The sequence below is a fragment of the Rhinatrema bivittatum genome, chromosome 7 (assembly GCF_901001135.1).
Source record: "Rhinatrema bivittatum chromosome 7, aRhiBiv1.1, whole genome shotgun sequence".
In the NCBI taxonomy this organism is placed as follows: Eukaryota; Metazoa; Chordata; class Amphibia; order Gymnophiona; family Rhinatrematidae; genus Rhinatrema; species Rhinatrema bivittatum.
Window position 1 is genome coordinate 110,383,903 of NC_042621.1, and position 20,188 is coordinate 110,404,090.

Here is a 20,188-nt window from a genome sequence, read left to right on the forward strand (position 1 = left end):
GTTGGGGCGGCTGCCCTTAAGGATCCTCAGGATCGTAAGCTGGAGGTGCTTCTCAAGCGTCTCTTCGAAGTGTTGGCTCTGGGGGTTCGAGCAACCGTTTGCAGTAGTTTAATGCAGCGTGCGAGTCTCCGGTGGGTACAACAACTCCTGAGTTCCAGAGAGCTCTCCCCAGAGGAGTCGGAGCAGGCTGATTATTTGGAGGCCGCGGTAGTGTATGGGGCGGATTGCCTTGTATGAAACTCCTTTGTACGTCCTTCCCGTACTATGGCTTCTGCGGTGTCAGCCCGCAGACTTTTATGGCTCTGTAATTGGTCAACTGATGTTTCCTCCCAAGTCGCAGCTGGGTGCTTTTCCGTTTCGGGGGAAATTACTTTTTTGGAGATGATTTGGAGCAGGTCCATTAAGTCCTTGGGGGTCAATAAAGTGTACAAGTTCCCGGAAGATAGGCCAAAAGCTTCCAGAGGTTTCGGCCCTTCCTGGTCGCGTTTTCGAGGACAGCGTCGTTTTCGCCAGTCTAAGCCAGCTCCGTTTGGCCAAAGACAGTCATCCGGCAGGTCGCAGACCTGCTCCTATTCCTTTCGTAGCAGTAGACCCATCCGAGACTGCAGTGCCACAGGAGTAACGGGAGTCAAGTCCTCCCAATTAAATAGCGCCGGCTCACTCCCCTGTTCCGGTTGTTGGGGGGTGGCTGTCCCTGTTTTAAGAAGAGTGGGTTCTAAACATTATAGAACACGGCTACGCCTTAGATTTTGCTCGTCCCTTACGCGATCTATTTCTGGTGTCACCCTGCTGGTCTGTGGAGAAAAGGTGCCAGGTGTCTCTCACGCTTTGCCAGTTGTTGGACCTCGGGGCGGTCATTCCGGTTCCTCTGAATGAACTTTGAACTGGCAGGTATTTGATTTATTTTCTGGTTCCGAAGAAGGAAGGGTCCTTTCGTCCAATTTTAGATCTGAAAAAGGTCAACAGAGCACTCAGTGCCCCATTTTCATATGGAGACGCTACATTCCGTAATCGCCTCCGTCAGAGCAGGGGAGATTTTAGCGTCCCTCGATTTGACGGAAGCATACCTGCACACTGCAATTTAGAAGGACCATTAGCGGTATCTCCGGTTTATGGTCCTCTGCAAGCATTACCAGTTTTAGGCAATTCCCTTCAGGCTGGCGACTGCTCCACGCACATTTACCCAAGGTGATGGTGGTCGTGGCGGCGGCTATCCGTTGCCAGGGGATCCTGGTCCATCCCTACTTGACTGGCTTCGAGCGAAGTCAAAGGAACTATGTGAGGTGGCGGTCGCCAGGGTGGTGCAGACACTTCACGCTCTGGATTGGATCATCAATGCGGACAAGAGCCAGTTGTCCCCCGCCCAGGTCCTAGAATTTTTGGGGGCGAGATTTGATTCTCTGATTGGGAAAGCCTTCCTGATGCAGGATCGAATAGACAAACTCATGTCGCAAGTTTGGCGTCTCTTGTCCATGCCAGTTCCCAGGGCGTGGGGCTATTTTACAGGTTCTTGGTTCTATGGCATGTTCTCTGGAGTTGGTCCCATGGGCTTTAGCTCTCATGAGGCCATTGCAAAGGGCTTTGCTGTCACGTTGGGACCCCAAGTCGGAAGCTTTTCAAGTTCCCTTATCCCTCCAGGAACCGGCCAGATCCAGCCTAGCTTGGTGACTGACCCACGAACACTTGTCCCGGGGGATGGATCTGGAGTCCCTCAGTGGACTATTATGACGACGGATGCCAGTCTTTCCGGCTGGGGGGCAGTTTGCCAATCTCAGGCAGCCCAAGGCCAATGGACCAGCAGGAAGCGCAATGGTCCATCAGTCGTCTCGAGACCAGGGCATTCTGCTTGGCCCTGCAGAAGTTCTTGCCTCTGGTTCATCGTCTGTCGGTTAGAGTGCTCTCCGACCAACGGTAGCATATAATCAACCGGCAGGGAGACACAAAAAGCCGCCCCTTAGCAGCGGAGGTGGATGAGCTCATGGCCTGGGCAGAAACTCACCTGCTCAGGATAGCGGCTTCACACATTGCCGGGGTAGACAACGTACAGGTGGATTTTCTGGGCCGTCAGAGATTGGATCCCGGAGAATGGGAGCTGTCCGACGAGGTGTTCGTGTTGATATCTCATCGCTGGGGGATTCACCGTTTGGATCTACTAGCGACTTGAGCGAATGCCAAGGCGCCGCACTTCTTCAGTCGCAGAAGAGAGCACGGAGTGGAAGGGGTGGGCGCTCTTGTCCTCCATGGCTTCACGACATTCTGCTCTACGCATTCCCTCCTTGGCCTCTGGTATTCAAGATCTTGAGAAGGTTAGAAGCCCATCTGAGAGCGGTGGTGTTGGTGGCTCTGAAATGGCCATGAAGGCCGTGGTTCGCGGATCTCCTCAACCTTGCAGTGGACAGGCCACTCCATCTGGGTCATCTTCCGAATCTCCTGCAGCAGGGTCCAGTATTTTTTGACCAGGTGGATTGCTTTTGTCTAGCGGCTTGGCGTATGAGAGCCGGCAGTTGAGAAAGAAGGGGTATCCGGATTCGGTAATTTCCACTCTTTTTTTATGGGCTCGCAAAACTTCCACCTCTCTTACATATGTCAGAGTCTGGAAGGTTTTTGACTCTTGGTGTAGTAGGTCGAATGTTTCCCCTAGGCAGGCCTTGATAGTCCACATTCTAGCCTTCTTGCAAGAGGCTTTGGCAAAAGGGCTAGCTTTCAGTTCTCTCCAGGTTCAAGTGGTGTTAGGATGTTTATGTGGAAAGGTGGACGGTGCGTCCATAGCGGTTCATTCGGATGTGGTTCGTTTACTTCGGGGTGCTAAGCATTTGCATCCACCACGTCAAGCTGTTTGTCTATCTGGGAGTTTGAATTTGGTCCTTAGGATGTTGTGTGAACCTCCTTTTGAACCGCTCAGGTGCATCACTCTGAAGGACCTTACAATCAAGACGGTGTTTTTGGTAGCTATCTGCTCGGCTCGGAGAACTTCAGAAATTCAGGCCCTATCTTGTTGTGAACCTTTTCTTAGGTTTTCCGATTTTGGTATTTCTCTTAGAACGGTGCCATTGTATCTGCTTTTCACGTGAACCAGTCCTTTGAGTTGCCTGCGTTCCCGGATTTGGATCAGAATTCTCCACATGCTTGTGAATTGAAGCGTTTGGATGTCAGGCGGGCACTGATGCATTACTTGGAGGTCACTAATAATTTTTGCCTGTCTGATCACCTTTTTGTCTTGTAGAGCGGTCCCAGGAAAGGGCTTAAAGCTTCCAAGGCTACTATTGCCTGGTGGTTGAAAGATGCTATTGCTTCAGCATACATATGTCATGGGCGAGCAGTTCCAGAGGGTCTTAAGGCTCATTTGCTCTGTTCTCAGGCGGCGTCCTGGGCAGAAAGTCAGTTGATTTCCCCTCAGGAGATCTGTAGGGCTGCAACCTGGGAAATCTTTGCATATCTTTGCTCGGCATTATCGTTTGGATGTTCGGGCTCCCGACTCGGAGAGTTTTGGCAATGGTGTGCTTCGAGCAGGGCTTTCTAGGTCCCACCCCATGTAAAGCGGCTTGGGTACATCCCAGCGGTCTGGATTGATCTGGGTACCTACAGGGAAAGGAAAATTGGTTCTTACCTGCTAATTTTCATTCCTGTAGTACCACGGATCAGCCCACATGCCCACCCAGTTTTTTTATTCCGCTCGACATATTATCTGGTTTTTTCCTGTCATACTATAGCAGGATGAAGATTCACATTTTGTACATAGTTGAGTCTCCTAAATTTGGTTTAATCATTTAAAGTTTTGGATTCCTGTTACCACTTTAATTCTGCTTTGATATTATTTATACTGAAGGGGCTGCAGGTGGCGCATCCTACTTACAGGGGTGTCCTTCAAGTTTTTCTCTGTCTCCATCTGCTGGAAGGGAGGCATAACCCAGCAGTCTGGGCTGATCCGTGGTACTACAGGATTGAAAATTAGCAGGTAAGAACCAATTTTCCAATTTTTTTTTCTCATACTTTCTCAGTTTTGGCTGCAGTTGTTTGAGGCATACTTTGATCTTCTACCTCTCTGGATAAGTGGCCTAGCCAATTCTTTCATTCCCAAGTTTCTTTTATTTAGTACAGCAATGTCTGAAGAATAAATTTTGGGAATATGCATTCTGTTGGTTAAACAGTAAAAATGAGGTCCAGGAATACTGAGGAAGACGCAGGGCAGCTCCAGCCTTTAGCAGGCCTGGCCAGGCAGAAAAAAAGTGCTTAAAATTAATCTGAAAAACATATTAGAACATATCTTTTGGGTTTCGGAAGAACTTTTTAAAATGAATAATCATGCCCAGGGCCTGACCTTTCCTTATCTGCTAGCTGAACCTGGTGCATGGGGTAACTGCTGACTCATTCCTTGGCTGCTATAATTCATGACTTAGATCAGACCTGGAGCGAGCTGCTGGGTAACTGTTTCTAGCAGGCTCGTGTAGCCTTAACAGGGAACTTTGCCAGGTGGGAGTCCTTACATGCTGCCTAAAAGTAATTGTAATTGTCAGTCCTGTCCCATGGAATGTGGCCTTTAGCTTTCTTCCAAATGAGAGAAATTTCCAAAGAGTAGAAAGCGAGAAGATAATTTAATAATCAATGCTGATCCCTCATTGAATGCCAGGCTGCGTCCTCTTCCCTTTCTCACTTCTGCCTATTTGTTCCAGGAAGCACTGTGAGAACAGCAGCTCGGCTCTCCTCTGCCCTGACACTAGCTGGTTTGACGCATGTGACAGAGGTAGGTTTAACCCTAAATTTGGATTGTGAAGGCTTCTGAACTTCCAGCTAACTGCATGTCAGCAGTGCCATTCTGAGTCAGGCATATATTTTTAATCTCTCTTCTCTAAGAATTCTTGGACTCCCATCTTTTGTCGGTGCAAGTACTTAGAAGTCTGAAAACCAGGACTTCCTCAGAGATATGTAAATGGGTATTCTTAGAATGTAAATAAAATCATAGAAATTTCTAGGATGGAGGCAAGAATACATAAGTGGAAGATAAACTTTGAGCCGTAGCTGCCTCTATTCCACAATTTAAAAACAGCATCAATCTATCCCAACATAACCCATGCATTGTCCTCATAATACAAAAATAATGGCGTGATTCCCTGCATACATTCTATCCCAGGACTAGTACAGATTTTAATACAAACGTAGAATATGAGGACTGTTAGGCCCATCTAGTCTGCTCAGTTTCAGACCTGGTGCAGGGCCTGTTGATGATCTGACTTTCCTCCTCATGTCGCAGTTCGGGATCCTATGTGCTTATTTCATGAATTCTGTGTTGTGTGTGGGGGTTTTTTTTTTGGTCTCCACCGCCACTAGGAGACTGTTCCTTGCACCTACCCTATTCTTTCTATAAATAAATATTTTCTTGTGTTGCTCCTGAGTGTACCTTTCTGGGGTTTCATAGCATAACCTCTTGTTCTAGAATTTTTTATTTTTCCTCTGATCAAGTAGGAAAAGCATGCAGAAGCTGGGCTTTGAGGAATGCTTTTCCAACATCAATTTGTAGAAGGAGGTGATGGAGGTCATACATTATGGGGCAGATTTTAAAAGGCGTGCGAATAGCCTACTTTTGTTTGCGCTCCAGGCGCAAACAAAAGTACGCTGGATTTTAGTAGATATGCGCAGAGCCGCGCGTATCTGCTAAAATCCTGGATCGGCGCGCGCAAGGCTATTAATTACGTATAGCCGGCGCGCGCCGAGCCGCGCAGCCTACCCCCGTTCCCTCCAAGGCCGCTCCGAAATCGGAGCGGCCTCGGAGGGAACTTTCCTTTGCCCTCCCCTCACCTTCCCCTCCCTTCCCCTACCTAACCCACCCGCTCGGCCCTGTCTAAACCCCCCCCTTACCTTTGTCGGGGGATTTACGCCTCCCGGAGGCCGCGACCTGGGGGCGGGTACGGAGGCGCCCCCGGACCGCCCTGGGCCGTAGCCACGCCCCCGTACCCGCCCCCAAAACGCTGCCGACACGCCCCCGAAACGCCGCGACGACCGGGCCCGCCCCCGACACACCCCCCTCGGAGAACCCCGGGACTTACGCGAGTCCCGGGGCTCTGCGCGCGCCGGGAGGCCTATGTAAAATAGGCTTCTTTATTTAACATGGTGGTCAACATAACACTTTGTCCATCAACAAGAGAATAATGCAAAGACATGTAAAGATAGACATATATGATATAAATGTAAACATAGGATCAGAGTAAAATACATATTGTTCAAGGAAAAACCATTCCATGAAATAGTGGGCCTTTGTATGAGACACCACTGCGTCTTATATTTGACCTATCGTCTCGCTCACACTTTATTGGTACTGCAAGGTGAGTTATATTCAGGTACAGTAGGGATTTCCCGCTCCCCAGAAGCTTAAAATCTTAAGGGGGTCATTTTACTAAGCTGTGTTCCCTGTACGTACCCGGATCAGTTCAGACTCCTGGGTTTTGCCTCCCCTCCAGCAGATGGAGACACAGACGTTTTGGCAGACTCTGTCCTATACTCTGAGGTGCCACCTACAGTCTGCTAGTATTTCTCTGTCTCCAGCAGATGGTGAAGGTGCAAAAACCCTACAGTTGTAGTTAGACAGTTAAAAAAAACAAAACAGTGTAGAAGGTTTAAGTTTTTACTCAGTTTGATCTGTGGGAATAGTTAAAAAAAAAAAAAAAAAAAAAGACTTTGAAGGATTTCTTCAAGCTCAAGTCAGCCTCCCAGGGGGTTGGCAGTTACTGAGAAGACCATCCCCCCTGGTATCTGAGGCAGTTAGAGTGGGGGTCAAGGACCCTGTTTGTCACTCTTTCCTCTAGCGCTTTGGGGTGATACTGGGGAGCCCGGATCACTCACCCCAGGAGGCACCAGACTCAACGCCAGCAGGCTGTAAAAAAAAAAAAAAAAAAAAAAAAAAAAATCTTAAATTTTCTTCAGAGAGCAGAGCTCTCCGTTGGTCTTTTTCGGGAGCGCTATTGCTAGGGGGTGAGCTGTGTGCAGTTTTCTTTTTCCTCCGTTGCCATTTTGCTTCTGTGGGCAGCTGCTTCAATGCCGCATGGTGCGGCCTGTAGAACATGTAGAACATCCGGAGCCGCCGAAACTAAGAGAACTAAGCTGTGCCACGAGCCGGGGAGACTCGGCCGGCCGCAGCACAGTGCACCAGACCCGTTCCACTCAGCGCAGGAACGGAGGCCATTTTGGCTACTTTTCACATGGCTGAGTGTGCTGCGGGGGGGGGGAGGGGAAGTCCCTCCCCTTATCGCCGCGTCTTGTCAGTCTCTGCGGGGGTGGCCCATCGGATTTTGCATTGGATGCGGCAGAGGACAGCCCTGAGGGACATCTGATTCCTCTTCATCCTCCTTTTCCTCGGACTTCATTATGTTGTTGCATAAGGCTTTTAAGGCCTGCAAAGTGACAAAGAGAAGTTCCGGGTCCTTGACAGCGACGTCTAGCCCTCCTACTAAGCGGCCTAGACACCCTGATAAAGTGGGCATGCCGAGACTGCAGCTTCCCCTTCGGACCGAGCCATCCCGTCCGCTGGACGATTCCTCGGTGGATTCTGAACCGGAGGATCAGGACTTGGGGGACAAGCCCCTGAGGGGGGCGGATCCAGATGATGACACAGACAATTCACTGCCGCAGGCTATGGAAGGAGATGACCCGAAGGTAGTCTGTCTCTTCAGGAGGGATGAATTGGGGCCGTTCATCCCGGCAATTCTGAATGAGTTGGATATTGAGACTCCGCAGGAAGATTCCCAGATGGGGAATATTGATCCTGTTATGGTGGGCCTTCGGGGGCCAACCAGATCCTTCCCTTTTCATCTCTTGGTAAATGACCTGCTCTTTCATGAATGGGACACCCTAGATTGGGTTTGAAGGTCAGCAAAGTGATGGATAAGCTGTATCAGTTACCGGAAGAAACCCTGAACCTTCTTAAAGTCCCCAAGGTGGATTCTGCGCTGGCTGTAACAAAAAAGACCACCATCCCAGTGACTGGAGCGACAGCGCTGCGAGATCTCCAAGATCGCAAGCTATAGGTTCAACTCAAGAAAATATTTGAGGTCTCCGCGCTGGGAGTACGGGCTGCCATGTGCAGCAGCTTCTCTTTGCAGGCAAGCCTTCGATGGGTCAAATGATTACAAAGTGTATCATCTCTCTCGGAAGAGGAGGCCGCTCAGGCAGAACGTTTGGAAGCCGCTGCGGCCTACAGTGCGGATGCCCTGTATGACCTCCGTACATCCGTCCGTTCTATGGTATCAGCTATCTCGGCCCGCAGATTGCTCTGGCTGAAAAACTGGTCTGCTGATGTCTCCTCCAAAGCTCAGTTAGGATCTCTACCGTTTAAAGGCAAGTTGCTGTTTGGAAAGGACTTGGAGGATTTGATCCAATCCTTAGGGGAGAATAAGGTCCATCGGCTGCTAGAGGATAGACCCAAGACGAGAGTTTCTTTTTCTCCTCGGTCCCGCTTGAGGGGGAATCGGAGATTTCATTCTTCTAGATCATCAGGTTCTTCAGCTAGACAGTCTTCCAGCCAGCAACAGTCCTGGTCTCAGTCCTTTTGAGGCCGTCGCTTCAGTAGACTTGGGTTAAGCCAGTCTGCAGGAGTGCCTAAGTCCTCACAATGAGATGAGGCCAGTCCCTTCCTCTGTTCCAATTGTGGGAGGCAGACTTTTGCAATTTTACAATGAGTGGACCAAGCTGATGTCAGAACAGTGGATCCTCAGTGTGATAAAGCACGGCTACGGTTTAGATTTTGTTCGGCGCCTTCAAGACCGCTTTCTTGTCTCCCCATGCTTGTACGTGGAAAAGCGTCAGCGGTGCAGGAGACATTACGGCGCTTTATCAAGCTCGGAGCCTTCATTCAAGTGCCTCCCGCTGAATGGTGGAAGGGCCACTATTCCATTTACTTTGTGGTGCCAAAGAAAGAAGGCACTTTTCGGCCCATTCTCGACTTGAAAAGAGTCAACAGATGCTTTCGAGTACCTCTGTTTCGCATGGAGACCCTGAGATCAGTCATTGCTTCGGTGCACAAGGGGGAATTCCTAGTGTCTCTGGATCTTACCGAAGCCTATTTACACATCAGTATCCGGCCTGATCACCAGAGGTTTCTGAGATTTTCAATCCTTGGAGATCATTTTCAGTTTTGGGCTCTGCTGTTCGGTCTTGCCATGGCGCCCAGGACCTTTACCAAAGTCATGATCGTGGTAGCGGCACAGCTCTGGAAGGAAGGACTCTTGATTCATCTGTATCTGGATGATTGGCTGATCCGAGCGAAGTCAGCAGCTCTCTGCCGTGCAACGATTCACCGGATTATTCTGCTGCTGCAATCACTAGGTTGGGTGATTAAACCTAGCCAAAAGCCATCTGATTCCCTCCTAGTCCTTGGAATTCCTGGGAGCCCTGTTACACGAGCCAGGGGAGGGTTTTTCTGACTGGGGATCGCATTATCAAACTACAGGGACAAGTGCGAGATTTGTTGTCCAACAGCCTCCTAGAGTTTGGGACTATCTTCGGGTCCTCTGTTTGATGACTTCAACTCTGGAATTGGTCCCATGGGCATTTGCTCATATGAGACCTCTACAATCAGAATTGCTGTCCCATTGGAACCCGGTGTCAGAGCAGTTTCATCTTCCTCTTCCTCTTACAGAATGTACTCGTTCCAGTCTCGATTGGTGGCTCCTCTCGGACAACTTAAGCTGCGGTGTCCCTCTGGAATTTCCCGTTTGGACGGTGGTTACCACGGATGCCAGTCTCACAGGCTGGGGAGCGGTTTGTCAGGACAAATCAGTGCAAGGTCTGTGGTCAATGGAGGAATACCAATGGTCGATCAATCGTCTGGAGACCAGGGCGGTTTGCTTAGCATTGCAGGCTTTTCTACCACTCTTGCAGGGCAAGTCGGTTAGGGTTCTGTCCGACAATGCGACAGCAATGACTGACTTGTATCAATCGCCAGGGGGGAAACCAAGAGCCAACCTGTAGCGATCAAGGCTCAGCAATTGATGCATTGGGCAGAACAGTATTTAGTGAGGATCGCTGCCTCTCACATTGTGGGAGTCGACGATGTTGGGCAGATTTCCTCAGTCGACACACTCGATCCTAGGGAGTGGGAGCTATCTGCAGAAGCCTTTCACCGCATATGCACCAAGTGGTTCCAGCCGAGTATGGACCTGATGGTGACGTTTTGCAACGTCAAGGCCCCTCTCTTCAGTTGACGCAGAGAACCGGGGGCAGAAGGCGTGGACGCCCTGGTTCTTCCTTGGCCGACGACGGTACTGCTGTATGTATTTCCACCCTGGCCCCTCATCAGCAGGGTGCTGCACCAAATAGAGTCTCACCCGGCGGAGGTAATCCTAGTGGCTCCGGAGTGGCCAAGACGTCCGTGGTTTGTGGATCTCGTCGATCCAGTGGTGGACGGGCCCCTGAGATTTCGAGGGCTTCCGAGACTTCTTCTTGGTGTTGGGTAATTGCCAGGTTCTTTGGCCTGGTTTGGCCTCTGTTGGAAACGGGATGCTAAGCTTGAATGGACCCTTGTTCTGACCCAGCATGGCAAGTTCTTATGTTCTTACATCAGGGTCCCGTTTATTTGGAAGAGGCAGATCGCTTTTGTCTAGCGGCCTGGCTTTTGAGAGGAAACGTCTCATGAGCAAAGGTTATTCGGACGGTGGTGGCTACCCTTTTGCGGTCTCGGAAAACCTCTACCTCCCTAGCCTATGTCAGAGTGTGGGGAGTCTTTGAATCGTGGTGCGTCAAGCATAAAGTGGAACATACTCGGGGCCCTGGTGTTGGATATTTTATCATTCTTACAGGAGTGCTTAGCCAAAGGTTTATCCTGCAGCTCTCTCAGGGTACAGATAGCGGCTCTTGGTGTTTTCCATGGTAAAGTCCATGGGGTAGCCTTGTCCACGCATCAGGATGTTGCTCTTTTTCTCCGGGGAACAAAGCATTTGTGTCCGCCGATCAGAGACCCTTGTCTCTCATGGAACTTAAACCCTGGTACTTAAAGCTTTGTATGCAGCACCTTTTGAACCCCTGAAGAGAGCGATGTTAAGAGATCTGACGTTGAAGGTAGTTTTTCCTTGTAGCTATTTCCTCTGCATGCAGAGTTTTGGAGCTTCAGGCACTATGATATAGGGAGACCTTTTTGAGAATTACGGATACGGGAGTTTCCTTGCAGATGGTGCCTTCCTTTCTTCCGAAGGTGGTATCCTCCTTTCATTTGAATCAGTCAGTTGAACTTCCGTCTTTTCCTAGTACAGACCGGTCTGATCCTCAGTCTCGGGATCTGAGAAAGCTTGATGTCCGCCGGGTTCTGTTGCGCTACTTGGAGGTTACCAACAGTTTCTGTATGTCAGATCATCTCTTTGTATTGTGGAGTGGCCCTAAAAGAGGACATAAGGTGGTTAGAGCTACAATCGCCCACTGGTTGAAAGAGGCTATTGGGTCAGCGTACCTTCTTTGTGGTCGGCCATTCCCGGTTGGTCTTCACGTACATTTTACCAGGTCGCAGGCGGCCTCGTGAGCGGAGTGCTAGCAAATGTCACTGCAGGAGATTTGTAGGGTGACCACTTGGAAGTCACTTCACACTTTTGCTAGGCATTACCGGTTGGATGCACAAGCCCCAGGTTCTGGGGGGTTTGGTGAAGGGTGATCCGAGCGGGGCTCTCCGGGTCCCACCCCATGTAGGAGAGCTCTGGTACATCCCAGCAGTCTGGACTGATCCGGGTATGTACAGGGAAAGGAAAGCTGGTTCTTACCTGCTAATTTTCGTTCCTGTAGTACCACGGATCAGTTCAGAGTCCCACCCAGTTCAGCACAGAGATAACGGAGAGTCCACTTGTTCAGTTATTGATTTTTCATCGCTCCGCAGGTAAGTATTTTTTAAGAGTTTCAAATTTTCATTGAAGTTGTACTATGTTGTCACGGGCTGTACTGCCATTTGAGGTTATTGGGCCTGGTTCCTATGATAGTACATCCCAGTGGTTATAGCTTGTAGTTAGTTAAGTTAGGTTTTGATTCATTCTGCTTTGATATAGTGTAATACTGGCAGACTGTAGGTGGCACCTCTGGGTATAGGACAGAGTCTGCCAAAACTTCTGTCTCCATCTGCTGGAGGGGAGGCAAAACCCAGGAGTCTGGACTGATCTGTGGGACTACAGGAACGAAAATTAGCAGGTAAGAACCAATTTTCCTTTAGTTGTTTACTTTGTGATAAACGACTTAATGCAGCAGTACTATGTGGTATTTCACTACGATGTCACTGGAATGATGAGTTGCTTTGCATGCACATGCAGCTCATTATTAGGCAATTTTATGTTAATATAACATGGCTTGCCCAAAAAAATCACAAACCGCATTGTTTTTATGAAAGCTATAAGTGAGGAGTTAATAGCTAACTTTCCCAGGAGCATTGGGATACTAATGTGCACCCTGAAGCTCCCAGAGCAGTAACCCAAAGTCTTCCTCTCTGCACTCCACCCCCACAAAATGTGGGAAAAACAATCCCTGAGGGTCTCGTGAGATCTCACTCCCTGCCACCCCTAGTGGTGGCACCTGTGAAAGAAAAAAAAAAAAAAAAGAGTGCAACACAGGCCCCTTCTCAACTCTGCCTCCATCAAAATTCTCCATCAAATTCTCAACTCTGCTTCCATCAAAATTCCCCTGCCCTGCCCTCTCCCCAAGGTTATAAGTACCAAACTGGTGGCTTAGTGGGACACTGAGCACCCCCTAGGCTCTGGGCCCTGCATTGTACCCTGAAAAAATGGCGTGTGCCAGCTGTCCGGTTTTCAGCTTATACCTTCATCACATGATAGAGACATAAGTTGACAACCAGCTGGTCAGCGCCATTTATTTTTTTTTTAAGCGACAGCTTAGGGCCCAAAGCCTAGGGGCCATTCAAGGCCTCAGTAAGTCACCGGGATTTGACAGGTATGACCTCAGGGGAGAGCTAGGATGGAGAGGGAGATCTGGAAGCCGAGAGGGTGGGGGCAGGAATTTTGACGACAGAGCGGGGTTGAGAGGAGTGGGGTCTGCACTGCATGTTCTCATGGCTTTTTTTTTCCCCCCCCCAAATTCTTGCATTGGGGCTGCCTCTGAAGGGGGTGTGACAGAGGAGTCTCAGTAGACCCCTGGGGGATTTTTCACACTTTGGGGGTGGGAATTTGGGCATCTCGAGCCCTTTAACAAGATGGCGGCCCCGAGTCGTAGGGCTGCCATTGCATGGAATTTGTGGGAGCTCCTAACCCCACTACATATTTCCTGGCAGCATTTTACCACCAAATAAAAGTATCGCAAGGTTTACTAAGTTGTGGTACTCTGTACTGAAACTTGGTAAATCCTGTGCAATTTTGAATCTCTGGGAAAAATACTGCAGCTCAGTAAATGACCCCCTAAGTTTTGCGAGGTGACTTGCTGAAGGTCACAAGGAGCGTGGGTGAGATTTGAATCCTTTCGTCCTAGTTCTCAGCCTGCTGCTCCAGCCACTAGGCCGCTCCTGTACTTATGCTATGCTTCAGTATGGCTTTTAAACTTCAGCATGTTGCCACCATGGGATAAGGATGGTATGGGGGGGAGGAGACGGGGAGAGCAGCTTGAAAGGCACCATTTTATTTATTTATTTATTTAGCATTTGTTTATATACCGGGGTATAGCTGACATTGCCTTCACTCCAGTTTACATAATAACAACCAGTTACATTTAAATTCATAACAGTATGACAGAGATTGAATCAAAAAAACAATAACTTAATAAAATTCAATAAATACAATGAACATTAGATATGAATGTATGCATATCTTGAAGTAGACAGTTGATATCGTAATTGAGAAAAAGGTTTCTGCGAATTGGGGCAAGTTAGAAGGAGGGGGTTGCAGCAAGAAAAGGAATGAGAAGTGGACATGATAAAAGGTTTAAGTTCTGCTGTCAATGGGTGAGCAGTCATTGTATGACTCTGAGAGTAGCCAATTTTTGAGTTCTTTTTTAAAAGATTTAGAGTTTACTTGCAAATTGAGGTGTTGAGGTAGTGAGTTCCATAATTTTGGGCCGACGATAGAGATGGCTCTATTTCTAGTGGAGGATAGCTTGGCTTGTGGTAGTGAGGGGACATCCAGCTGAATTTTATATGTTGATCTTGTGGTACGTGATGATTTATGTAGATTTATAATATTGTCCAGGGCAGTGAAGTCAGCTTTGTGAATTGTCTTGTGTAGGATAGTGAGGACTTTATACTCTATTCTATCCATTTTAATCTTTCGTCTAATCTTAAAAATCTCAATTACCACCTTTAACAGAAAAAAAAACATTTGAGGGCCGTGTACAATGAAAGCGTAGAGAACAAAATGAGGTCTGTATTGTCTTAGGTTTGTGGTGCTTATGGGAGGCAGTTAGATGCTGCAGCATGTTGGCAAGTTGCTCCATGCCAAAAGCCGGCAGCTTGGCCCAGCGCGAAACTGAAGCTTTTCTCAGCTATCGCACATCATTCTGATGTAAACTCAAACTTTTGAAAAACAATTGAGGAAGAGTGGGCTATGCACACATACTGACAAATCTCAGATGTGTCTGAGCAGAGGGTGTGTGTGACTGGGGGGGAGGGAGGGGGTGATATTGTGAGAGTCTAAAGTTATTTCTCTCACCGTAGAAGATTTACCCCGTCCAGTTTTCTTTTAGACCATTGACTGTATCCTACATGTCCTCTGTTCTACATTCACATCCAGTACTTTGTTGCTTCTCCAACTTCCAGTAATATTTCTTTTACCAATTCCTCAGTTATCTCTTATTCTGTTAATCTCTGCCCTCCAGCTGTTTTGTCTGCCACCACTGCATTGCCAGCCGAGGCCCCTCTTCTTCCTCATTTGTCAACTCCAAGGCTTGAGACTTTGATATTTTTTTTTTAATTCCTCTGATACCCTTTGATATATTGGCATCTGTGCTCTCCATTCAAACTTTAAAGATGATACAATTGCAGTAAAAAGCTTCTGGATTTAGTTGAAGTATGGAGCCCCACTAAGCAGCAGTTAGTATCTCCAAATGGGTTTGTTTTGTACAAACCATGGCAGGAATGAATCTCACACTTAAACCAGGGTATGCTGGTTACGGTCTCAGCCTCTCAGCTTTACTTCCAGTGTTAATACTTTCTTCGTGTCAGACCGCTTCTTCTGGCACTCATAAGGTATAATATGTACATGCAACATAGCAATGCATTCTTTGAAGTTCGTTTTTAAATAGGCCAGTGCCACCTGACAATTAGGACTATTTCTGTATCTTTCTAACATATTTTCCTAGTCTCTGGTTGCATCCCTTGGTAGTTAATGTCTGTCCAAACGTAGTACAGAAATAGTCACTTGGTAGTGACACTTCTAGGAGCAGTGCCATTCTTGTATTTTTCTCCTTTACCACTCTGGTTTTCTGGCATAAATCACTTTTATGTGTTGCTATGAGAATGTCCCATATAATCCCAACTTCATTCTCTGCAATTATGTCAAGGTCATGATCCCAGTAGTTCGTTGGCACCGCAATATTATTTTGTTTATAGTTTCCAGTGAATAAGCCATGCTTCTTGCATCAACATGTTGCCCAAGATGGGAGAGTTTCCAGCTGCATGCTACAAAATCTGTGTTTATCTGTCTTCTCTTTTTTTTTTTTTTTTTTTTTTAAATCAATGCTTGCTGAAAACCATCTAGTGCATAGTCTACTATCCTGTGGTACAATTATAAATCTCTCATTTTTGGGTTAACGTTCACCTCTTTAACCATTCCTGTTATCTTGTTCAGGGCATCCTGTGATCTCAGAGTCTTGTGGTCTTGACTTATCTGGTGTGACTGTGCCTCTTAGTATCCAGGCCTTGGTTAACCCTTGGTCCTGCCTTTTTGTTTCAGGTGCAAAAGCAGCCTCTGACGCTGCAGGAGATGCAGGCTGTTCAGCGGCAGCTTGGTTACCAAGACAATGACCTGGTCCTACTTGAGATAACAGGCAAGAAACCCAACTTTGAAGTAGGCTCCTCAGCACAGCTTAGACTTTCATTTGCCAAGAAGTTGACTCCAGCAGGTAAGGGTTACATAGTCATTTAGATTGAAAGAAGACTGTTATTGTAAACCGTTTGTTAAAACTGTATATAAAATACTTTAAATAAATAAAATAAAGGTCCACTGAGTTCTACTTCCTTCTTATGCTCTAACAACCCTTCAGTGATGAACAAATACCTTCCTGACCCAGTTGGGGTGATCCTCTTATATTCTTTCCCTCTAGTTTCTGGTTGCGTCCTCTTATACACCAATCACAAATTTTTCTTTTTTTTGGCAACGAAAGGGATTTAAACACACAGAGATTGATGCTCAAAGGGTTTCTACTCCTGGGGGAATTCACAAAAACATTTAGAATTCTGTCTACTTTATATTGGTCAAAATAACACAATATACATGAGAGTCTTTAAATAATTTAATTTAAAATGTAATACAGGAAAAAGTTAATACTTAAAGATGCAGAGTTTTAAATATTTTGAGCAGAATTTCCCTAGAAGTTCACTGTAAAAGTTTCTCTTCCATCCTCTTTCCCTATTCCCCTGGCCAGTCTCCATTCACTTTGCCCTTTCAGGCCCCAACTCCTCCACATGCCACTCTCTCTCCCCTCCCCTTATAGGCTCAATCCCTTCCACTCTCTCTCTCCACTCCCAGAGTTTGACCCTCTCTCAGTACTGCCCCTCACACCAGGCTCCCTCTGTCTCTCACACACAGGCTCCCTCTCTCTAGTGCATACACACACCTTCATATAGACTCCCCCCTCTCTCTCTCATGCGAGCACACACCCTCATACAGGGTCCCTCTTTTCTTGCACACACCCCAACTCAGGCTCAGTTTCTCTCTCACACATACACCCTCACACAGACTACCTATGTCTTTCTCTTACACCCCTGCACATGGACTCCCTCTCTTGCTCATGCCCCCCTACACATAGGCTCCCTCTCTCTCACACACACACACAATCCCAATTTCACACCAGCACCCAATTTCACACATATACACACACCTTCAAAATCTCCTCACATAGGCTTCCTCTCTCTGGCACCCTCACACATGCTCTTACCCCCCAGGCTCACAGTCTTACGCACACTCACTCTCACTGGGGCCTGATCCATCTTCGCCGCGAGTGGGACGGCCTCCACTCACGGCATGCCGGGACTGCTGAATTCTGCGCAGAAGGGGAATTCTGTGCTTTGCAGTAATGCAGAATTCCCTCAGGACTAGGTTTCTTTGGTTAACTTTTGGAATTAGTCTAACAAATCTCTGGCTAAATTTTGTCCAGGCAACTCATTGCACACAGAAGTTACCTGGGTAAAAATGAACTCCGGCTCTGTGTACGTTCAGGGGATGGTTTCCCTTGGTCTGGGCAGCACTGAAAGTTAGTCGGGTAAGTCTGGTCAGACCAATACCTTTCCAGATGTCTTTATCCAGTTTAGTCTGATATTCACCAGAACTTAAGTTTTATATGAGGAACTTCATCCGGATAACTTTCCTGCTCACTGGCTTACTCAGTATGGACTTCTTTTATTCATATTTAAGCACAATTGCACACTAATACAAATGTCAAGGATAATAATTCAAACAAAAGGACATTTCACACGTGGATAGTCACAATAAAAGTGGACTACACACTTCCTCCACATTGAATTCATAGTATCAGAGAAAAACAATTGGGCACGATATAACGGAAGCCACATCAGATCAGGTCCAGTAATCCACAATTATATCCCTTTTTCTTCTCGTCCTGCTACACCAGTCCAACCATAAGTGGGTTTTTTCCCCTACTAGCAGATGGAGACAGACAAAACTGTTTTCCTGTGTGACATTGAAGAGTTAAACTTCTTAAAGAAGGGAGACGCTTGAGAAGCCAAGTAATGTTATCTTGTTTGGGTCTGAGAGTGGGTTTCCTCCTGCTCTCCTGCTCTGATCTGTTCCCCCTCCCTCTCCCCACCCCTCGCCTCCTCCCACTCTCTCTTCTGTGGTGGCTGAAAAAAAAGACACAGTGAGGAAGAGGCAAATAGAGTTCTTCAGTAGCTGCCTCACTATGCTTAAAGTAGGTGCTGTGGGGGCTCAGGGCCAGGCAGACAAAGAACACGGTTGAGGGTGGGGAAGCTCCCCAGTGGAATTTTTTCGCAGCACAAGGGAAGCAATAGAAAGGCTTGCTCGCGGTTTCAAGCAGTCTGAGCCATGCGGGGTCCTTCGGGCTGCAGCGGAAAAGAACCTGGTGTGCCCCCACCCCTACTCCTCGCATCCCAAAAGATCCCTTCCAGGTTTTATTCAGAAAATGGCTAAGCCCCTTTTGAGATACAAGCAGAGGGTGAACCCAGGGTGCCTCTTGGCAGGTCTCAGAATATAGTAACATAGTATAGATGGCAGAAAAAGACCAAATGGTCCAGCCAGTCTGCCCAACAAGTTTATGGAAGTAACTGCCACTCCATGCAGGTTACCCCCCAAGCCTTTTGTAAAGGGTAGAAATATTAATAATCAAAACCAATCACTGTCAAACCCATATCAAAATTACTGCTTTCAGCATTTTCACAGGGTGAGTAGCCTTCTTGATAATTCAGACAGTGCTGCAAATAGAAAAATTTAACCTTATGTCCCTTCCACAATGGCGTTCACAAAGACATTGAACTCCCTTAACACAGTTCTGTCTTTAGAGTGTGCTCCATTTACCTTTGCACGCTGTCGCCTGTCAGTTAACCAGTTTGTAGTCCACTCCACCACCTTGGCGCTCGCTCCCAAGCTTCTCATTTTATTCACAAGCCGCCTATGTGGGACTGTATCAAAAGCTTTGTGGAAATCCAAGTAGATCGCATTGAGTGCTCTTTTTCAAACCAATTCTCAAGTCAACCAATCAAAAAAATCAATCCGATTTCTCTGACAGGATCTTCCCCTGGTGAATCCATGCAGCCTCAGGTCCAGCAACCCTCTGGATTGTAGATAGTTCACTATCCTTTCCTTCAGCAGAGTCTCCATTAATTTTCCCACCACCGAGGTGAGGCTAAGCAGCCTGTAGTTTCCAACCTGCTCTCTGCTCCCATTCTTGTGAAGCTTGTTGCACACTCTACTTAGCTTGTTTGAAGCTTGGTAGAGAGTGCATTGTACAAATCAACTCCTCTTATACCTTTCATCGATTCAAACAGCAGAAAATAGTCAGTGATGTCACCTTTGTTGTTTATACTTCCTACTGTGTATGTAAATCTGCCTCCCCAAACCCCACTCAGAGTTAAGTGCCTCCTCTTACAGTGGTATAAATAGTGGAGTGACATTGTTCTCTCCAGAGTTAGTCTCTTTCTTGCCAAAACACAGCTATCGTGGGCACACCGTGCTTTACGGTGTTATTGTGTGCTTAAAAATACTTTTAATGAGTTTATTTGGGGGGGGGGGGGGGCAGTGTCATTTACATGCACATCAGCTTTACCATGTACTTTCAGGAGTAAACTTTTTTGAATATTGTACCCATGCTACATTTATAGAATGATGTCCAAAGGTGCTTGCTTTTGTTTCTGGAATATTCTGGCTTTGTGTACCATGGCTTTGATCATTTTTGTTTGTTTATTTTTTCGGCCACCACTCCATATCATACATAATCAAATTAAAACAATACATGTAACACAATGCATTTCCTAACATTAAAAATAAAGCCACGCAAGACATGTGACCGGAGCCTAACCTTGCATAAGTGCTTCAAGGAGTATTGCTTCTTCTTACCTGAATTTATTGGGGGGGCCCCATCATGCTAAGAAATTCTATTCCTGAAGGCTTGCTGGAATAGCCAATGTTTCAGCCCCCTAATTATCTCCCTAGATAGCATGTTTGGAGGACAATTCATTCACACACTTCCCATCTTGTTGCATTGTCTGCACATTGAGTCATGAGTAACTAGTGTCGTTAGTCACAATAACGTCCTAGCTCCCAGTTACAGTCCGGTGTGTGGTTTGCATAATGCTTCATTATGAATGATAGCTGTAGAATTTGATCACTAACCTCTGCTACTTCTCTTGTGTTCTGACCCTAGTGAAGCCCCATGTGGACTCTGCTGCTGCACAGCTCTGGATGCTCTCAGCAACTGATATGGATGATGAGGATGTGGTAAGTTTGTTTGGTTTTTTTTTTTTTTTTTTTTAATGGCTCTTGCTTCTGATACCCATGATACTGAGGTGTCAGTGAAGCCAGTGGTGATTTTCTGCCTCTCC

General features: G+C 47.2%; 1 protein-coding gene across 1 annotated transcript in view; it reads left to right on the top strand.

Annotated features, from left to right (window-relative positions):
- CIAPIN1 (cytokine induced apoptosis inhibitor 1) overlaps window positions 1-20,188 on the top strand; it is a 60,673-nt gene that overhangs the window by 17,985 nt on the left and 22,500 nt on the right. The window contains exons 4-6 of the mRNA XM_029608938.1: window positions 4,671-4,741; window positions 15,849-16,017; window positions 20,011-20,084. Coding sequence (XP_029464798.1) covers window positions 4,671-4,741; window positions 15,849-16,017; window positions 20,011-20,084 — 314 coding nt within the window. The remainder of the gene's footprint in view (window positions 1-4,670; window positions 4,742-15,848; window positions 16,018-20,010; window positions 20,085-20,188) is intronic.